The 6,846-nt window shown below is 52.9% G+C and overlaps 1 protein-coding gene across 1 annotated transcript in view; it reads left to right on the forward strand.

Moving 5' to 3' along the window:
• Positions 1-5,817: 5,817 nt before the first annotated feature.
• Positions 5,818-6,846, forward strand: part of LOC146584060 (uncharacterized) — a 4,198-nt gene continuing 3,169 nt past the window's right edge. Inside the window, exon 1 of the mRNA XM_085325527.1 lies at positions 5,818-6,833. Within this exon, the coding sequence (XP_085181653.1) occupies positions 5,818-6,833 (1,016 nt within the window). The remainder of the gene's footprint in view (positions 6,834-6,846) is intronic.

A 6,846-nucleotide genomic window follows, 5' to 3' on the forward strand; every position in this document is an offset into this window, starting at 1 on the left:
TGGAATATTCCAAAGAGGAAGCATTTCAAACCGCTCAGGCTCTGGTGGCTAAACCTCACCAGCCTGCCAAATTCTCAGCGCGGTGCGGTATCCAGCTGTGGAGAGCATTCATAGTCTTGATTTGTTTCCTTTGGAGAAAGCAAGAGGGAAAAACTTCACATAAAAACCTCTGACTCGGAAGGAAAACCTGCTCTCCAGGCAGCATTCGGGCCAAGTGATGTGTTTGCATTGCAACGCATGGCGCGTTTGCACCGCACCGGATGTTTTGCAAACACCCCCCAAAACCAGCCTGCCTGCAACGGGGCTCCCCCAGCACTCYATCAGCTTGGATATGGATTTCTCCTTCCCATTTTTGTTTGCTTAAGGGTTTGGGCCATGGAGAAGGCTGCTCTCTCGCACTCRTTTGGTCAATGCAGGAGGAAAGCAGGTCCCAGCGGAGGACCAGTGCCCAAGGCAGCGAGTCCCATGTGCAGCTGGTGCCTGCAGCTGGGGTCCTCACACCATCCTGCAGACCTCTGCAGCACCACCAGTTTTGACAGTGGGTAACTCTTTGCCAACTCAGTGTTTCAGSCAGGACGCAGAACTACTAGCATTTTTTAAAAAAGACATTGGTTAGCATTTCACCTTCTCACCTGGAAGTGTGATTTCAGCTGGAAGCAGGTTTGGGGGGATCGCTGGCTTTCCAGCAGCCCCGGGGCGCAGAGCGYGGCAGAGGCAGGTCAGAAGGAAGAGGGTTGCCCCTCTCGCATCCGGCATGGAGGAGAGGTTTCCAAGGCGTTTGCTTTACAAGTTGCTTTTCTCAAGCCGATAACGCTGCCAAGACCATGATTATCCACCGCGACGTTGTTAGTTCAAATAATCGGCCTTAGGCATTTTACAAGTTACTAAAAGCTGTAAAGAAAACAAGTGCAYGGGTGACTTTGGAAGCACACTGCGCCCACTGCTATCAACAGCCGCAGCGCGCCCGGTGCCCCTGACGCCTGCAGCACTTGGGGCCGGATGGGGTGGGAAACCGGCAGGCACCAGCGACTTTCCCGCACGGGGCACGCTGCTGGCTGGAAGCACGGCGTTTCTGGGGCTCGAAGCCTAGTTTTGACGCCCAAGGGCCCAGCGGGAGCCACGCTCAGCTCTCAAAGAGCAGTTTCTTATCGCAGTTAGTTTTCTCCTCCCGAGCTCTTGCAGCGACAAGCAGCAGGAGGCGAGACGGACGCCAACCGCCTACGGGAGAGMGCTCCCTCCTGTCTAGTAGCTGCTTTATTGGTATTAACACACCTGTAAATAGCCCGGCGTTTGAAGGATGTGGGAGCAAGTGTACTTCACACTGCTTTTCTTTTTAGGGTGCTTTTCCAGGGCGAGACAGGACTCCAAGAGATAACTCTGCACAGCGATATCTTCCCAGATATCCTCTAAATAAAAGGTCTTCTCTCCTTTACTGTTTTGAGCTGTACCCATCGTAAGCGTTATTTCCCACTTTTTAAGTGCTTTTACCAGGAGTTTCTCTTAYGTACCAGAAATGCTGACACAAACATGGAGGAGGTAGGTCATCAGCTAGATAAAGCTTTGGCGAGAACCAGAATATTCCTGATATTGAGYGTGCCAGCTTATTTCATCCCCCTTGCAAACCAAAAAAGCTAGTAAGCAATCCTGTTCACATTCCCTTCACYCACTGGGGAGTTTAGAGAAAACAAACCTTGCTGTTTTACTGTAATAGACTAGCAAGGCAGTGTTACTAAACAGCAATGATACCATGGGATTATTAAGGGTATTTGTATCAATAAYGCTGGAATGGGAATAATGTGAGCAGTAGCTTGCTACAGTCCTACCAGAGAACCAGGGGACAATCTGACAGAAGGGAAGGAAAATGCCCAAAGAAGCAGTGGAGAAACAGAATCTCAGAAAGGAGAAGCTAAGCACAGCACGGGAAAGCAGGACAGGCTGTCCCTACCTCTTTCCTACCAAACACCACCAAAGGAGACCTCTGAGCAGTAATGCAAAGACGTCTGTCTGTCTAGGAATGAAGTGCGTGCTGTGGCAGAAGAGCCTTCAAAAACCCAAGGAGCAGCTAGCATCAGAATCTCGGCATGGGGACAGCAAGCCAAGCATCCCATAGCAGATGCATGGGCTGCTTGCATCAAACCACCCTGGAAAGAAAATACAACTCCTTAAAAATCTACAGTACTAGACAAGGCCCTTGACATCAGCTGCAAGCAATCTCTGAAGTGGGTGTGCTAGGCTATAAATCCCAGACATCAGATAAATCACTGCCTGAGGAAAAGGCAAAATGCAACCATGGTCATGCAATGAGTGCACCGTATTTTAACAGGGAAATGCAGTAGCTCATCCTTTCCTTTCAACGCAGAAGAACGAGCCACCATAACCAAAACACATGATGTGTGTGCAAAATAAAATAAAATAAAATAAAAAATAAAATAAATAAATAAATAAATAAATGCTCCTAGCAGACAAGCTAAATCTTTAACTGCGGAGCACAAGCTGAGCCTGGAGAATACAGCCTCGGGGCTGAATGGCCAGAACAGAGTGGACCATAGTGAGAAAGTACTTCCTAAAAAAGTATGTAGAGAGAAGAACCCCATAGGTCTTCACTGGAGGAACCTGGTCTTTACYGATCCCTGCCGTGCCACCAGCTGCGGATGCCTGCAGTACTGCCGCTCGCAGCTGGGGACAAGCGGCTGGAAAGGCAGAACCAGCTGCTGTGCGAGGTGCACRGGATTTGTGCCGTTATCCCGAACCAGCACGCAGCCCCCAGCACAGAGTTTAGCTCTCAGTGGCGTTTTGCGAGGGCTCACTGCGTCCCAGCCATTTTGTGCTGAGCAGAGGCATGCRGCGCACACAGCCAAGGCTGGCAGGAGGGAAGGATGGAGAGGAGGCACCTCGCAAAACTGCCTGCGTTGCCATCGGGCACGGACAGCAGAGAGCAAGCAGCGGCTCTTGCAGGCTCTTTCCCTGCCCCAAAACCTCTGTGCTTGMGCAGATTGGGAGGGAGCACAGTGACGCACTGGGCTCAATGGAGCAGGAGGAGGATGAAGGCAGCCCCGACCTGTCCACGCTGCCTGGAGCATGGACCTCCATGACCACATTGCTTCCATCCAACAGCAGCTGCAACCAGAGTTGCCTTTGGTGAGCGTGCTCCAGGCAGCTGGCACAGCCGAAAATCCCGGCAAGGCTGCTGCTGCCCCTCGCACATCGTGGGATCGTTCCAAGAAGCAGCTGGAATTGCCAAGCCCATAACAAGCTGTAAAAATCTGACCAGTCTGACACTCCCAGGCTCCYGGGCCTACAGGCTACACTGAACCAAGGAGACATTGTGCAGCTGCATGCGYGTGTTATGCCGCTGTTTTAGGGCTGTTGAGCAACATCTGGCAACAAGGAATTCTGAGAACTGCAAACTTTTGCTCTCTGACAATCTCCAGTATGAAATCAGCTGCAAAACAAGCAGAATTAGTGACAGAGCTGGGCTTAAAAARGGGCTGAAACATGGCAACACTGCTGGATTTATGACCATGAATAAAGTATGCATCAAATAAAAACGACAAGAGAGAGAGCAATTTGTCTTCTTCAGCCTGAGCTATGGAYGGGCAACCTTCCCATCCAAGCTAGAAGTAGAAACCATGGGGATCTCCTACCCAAACTTCAGACACGGCTCTGATAGCAAGCAGCCAGTCAGGCTACATGGTGGCCTGGCAGTGCACGTTGCCACCCTCCTCCAGAGCAAYGGCCACCAGCACCCCACTACCTGGAGATGCCTCCTGCCAAGGCCGTGGTACCGCTGCTCTCACAGTGACAAATAGAGTTTGGGCCCTAGTTTCCTYACTGCAAAGCCTGTCTAGCTAAATAAATGATGTTGTTTACAGCTGGAAGATGATCCCCATTACACAACACTACAGTCCCAGCCAAGCTTCCAGGGAGAAGCTGTTTTTTGGGAGGGTCACTGCTTGAAAAAAAACAAGAGGCAAAACAGAATTAGTTGAAGCCAATGTAGTTATCTGATGGCATAGGAAAGCCTAAGCTGCTTTTGCAGAGAAAACAATGGATTTGTAAGTTTGTCCAATTCATACTCACTTCTGGTTCAGGGCTTATTTGCTTTTTCAGTCACTCCCTGGGCAGAGAAGCGTAGGACCACAGTAAGATGCATTAGGGAGAGAGAGGAAATCTAAATTTGGGAAAACATCAAAAGAAAAAACTGAGGCAGGACAAGCACTTTAGAGCAAGGAAATGCACCTGAAGGGGGGTGAGGACTGGGAGAAGGTGCTTCAAATGTACCAAAAACTTGAGAACTCTGATATAGAAAAGTGAGGGGGAAACAACAAAAATGTTGAGGAGAGAAGGAAAGAAAAACAGAAAGGGAAAAGAAAAAAAGAAGAGCCATAGCTGTGCCACCAGTATCCTTCTGACACATAGGCTGCAAGGCCCAGCTCTAGTTCTCTTGGTGTCACACACAAAATAATCAGATTGCTGATCACCAGTCCCTGGTTGCCAGGTACATTAGCAAGCCGAGAGGCTCATCATACCTCCTCCAAGATGCARGCAGCGAAGGAGAACTTGGAAGTCTGAGGAGGACTCAGGAACATTCTCATATGGGTCTGGYTGCTTGCTCCTTTCCAGAAAGCAGTATCCACATAGGAAGAGTGAATACATATCAGATCTTATAAATGAGAACAGATACTTTCCTTTATGCTCTGGATACGGGATGAAAACCAGGCAGGGGACCAATCACATGAGCCTTTAGGCCCCTAAGAGTAGCTCTGGCTGTTTGATGGTGCCATCAGACCAACTAGAGACAGGCAGCATGGCCCTGGCAGTATCACRGGTGCTCCATTACCACCTTGGAGAAGGGGGCACCTGCTTTGCCTGAAGCCCAAGGTGCCAACCTTGCCAGGAGCCTGGATGCTGGGACGTACTCCCAAACAGCCGGAACCCTGCTGGGATGCTCAGGAGCAGCTAGCTAGGAGTCGTGGGACTCAGGGCAGAGCAGCTATGGACCGCATATGGCACTGGTGCCCAGGGAGGGTRGACAGCCCTTCTTAGATGAGATGGAGGTTGCTCAAGCCTTATTTCAGTCAAGATGCTCCACCAGGATATTCAGCTGCTTGGGTTCAGTGTCCAGCTACGTTTCCTTCCAGTAAGCCAGAGCAGCTGGATGCCTTTGGAAAGACCACAGGGGTAAGGGCAAAGAGCTGGCCTTTCCCAGTCACCTTCTTATTCCTGCTCGAGTGAGACATCCAAACAGAAACTCTTGCTTTGCAGAGGGACTGAGCACAAGGCACTCGTGCACTCCATGGGCCTGGCCGGGGAGGCACTGCCGCTGGACGGAGGCTGCATTGAAAGCTTGCAGACTCAGAGGAAGGTTTGTGCAGAAAGTCTCTGCCTTATGCCGAAGGCTTTTAYTTGTCAACTCWGYGAGAGCCCAGAAGCATCCCRGGGAGCATGAGCCTCCYGCAGCCAGTATGAGCCTCCCATTCRGCTGCAGAGGAGCTGGGAAGAGAGCCAGAGCATGGGCAAGGTGGGAAAATACACGTCCGGGCTGGAGCACGATGCATGGTTGAGAAACCTCCCCATCTCCCAGAAATGCTCTTTACAGCACAGCGGCGCTTAATCAGCTTTTATCCGCCTAAAGGCTTTATCCCCATTGGTCTGCCGCAGATATAACCAGCTAATTTAATTTCACTGTGTTAAAAACAGCCCAGCTGTCTCGGGCATGCTTGCGGTTCACCTGCCCGAGAGGAACAAGCTGTTTTTCTTGCCTCYTTCTCTAGCACCTCTCGGGTATTAGATGTGGGATCTGGCTCGTGGCTGGTCATGTTCCTTCTTGTTGTATCGGTGTTCACCTGTGCAGCAAGGGCTGGACTGAGTCCGAATACCTCCGACTGGTGCCCGAGCGCATGCAAATGCGCACCCGAAGCGGTCATCCGCTGCGACGGAGCCGGACTGAGCGCCCTCCCTGCAGAAATAGCCGCGTCCACCGTCTCTCTAAACCTCTCCGATAACTACTTGCGGATCCTGAGCCCCAACGCGTTTGGAAACCTGACTTCTCTCCGCAGCCTCTGGTTAGACGGGAACAACTTGACTTTCCTGGCCCCGGGGACCTTCGTGGCCCTCGGGCAGCTGCGGGAGCTGCACCTCAGCGGGAACGCGCGCCTCACCTCGCTGCACCCGCGCGCCTTCCGCGGGCTGCGGGCCCTCACCAGCCTGCGTTTATCCCGCTGCAACATCTTCGAAATCCACCCGCTGCTCTTCTCCCCCCTGCCCTCTCTGCGCAGGCTCGACCTGGCCTCCAACCGCATGCGCTACGTCCCGCGAGCCTTCGGGAACCTCTCCGGCCTGGCGACGCTCTCGCTGGAGGGCAACCGCATCGAAGCCGTGGGCAGGGACTCCCTGAGGGACCTGGAAGCCCTGTACGAGCTGAACCTCAGGAGGAATCGGATATGGATCATCCAGGTCGGCGCTTTCGCCAAGCTCCTCAGGTTGGGCGTGTTGAACTTAGGCCACAACCACATCGCCGATTTGCCTAATCGGCTTTTCGACGGGCTGATCCGGCTCAAGACCCTGCACCTGGAAGCCAACAGGCTCACGGGGCTCGGCTGCGCCCTGCGGCGGCTGCCGAACCTGAGGCACCTCTACCTCAACAACAACCGCCTCTCCTCCATCTCCGGCGCCGCGCTCGCCCGCTCGCCCGAGCTGCGCTTCCTCCACCTGAACCGGAACAACCTCAGCTCCCTGCCGGCCCGCCTCTTCGCCCGGCTGCCGAGGCTGAAGCACCTCTTCCTGTCCCACAACCCCTGGCAGTGCGACTGCCACACGCTCCGGGTCTGGAGGCGCGCGGCGAGC

Source organism: Rhea americana, unplaced genomic scaffold (genome assembly GCF_003343005.1).
Source record: "Rhea americana isolate MKP2758 unplaced genomic scaffold, rheAme1 scaffold_98, whole genome shotgun sequence".
Taxonomy (NCBI): Eukaryota; Metazoa; Chordata; class Aves; order Rheiformes; family Rheidae; genus Rhea; species Rhea americana.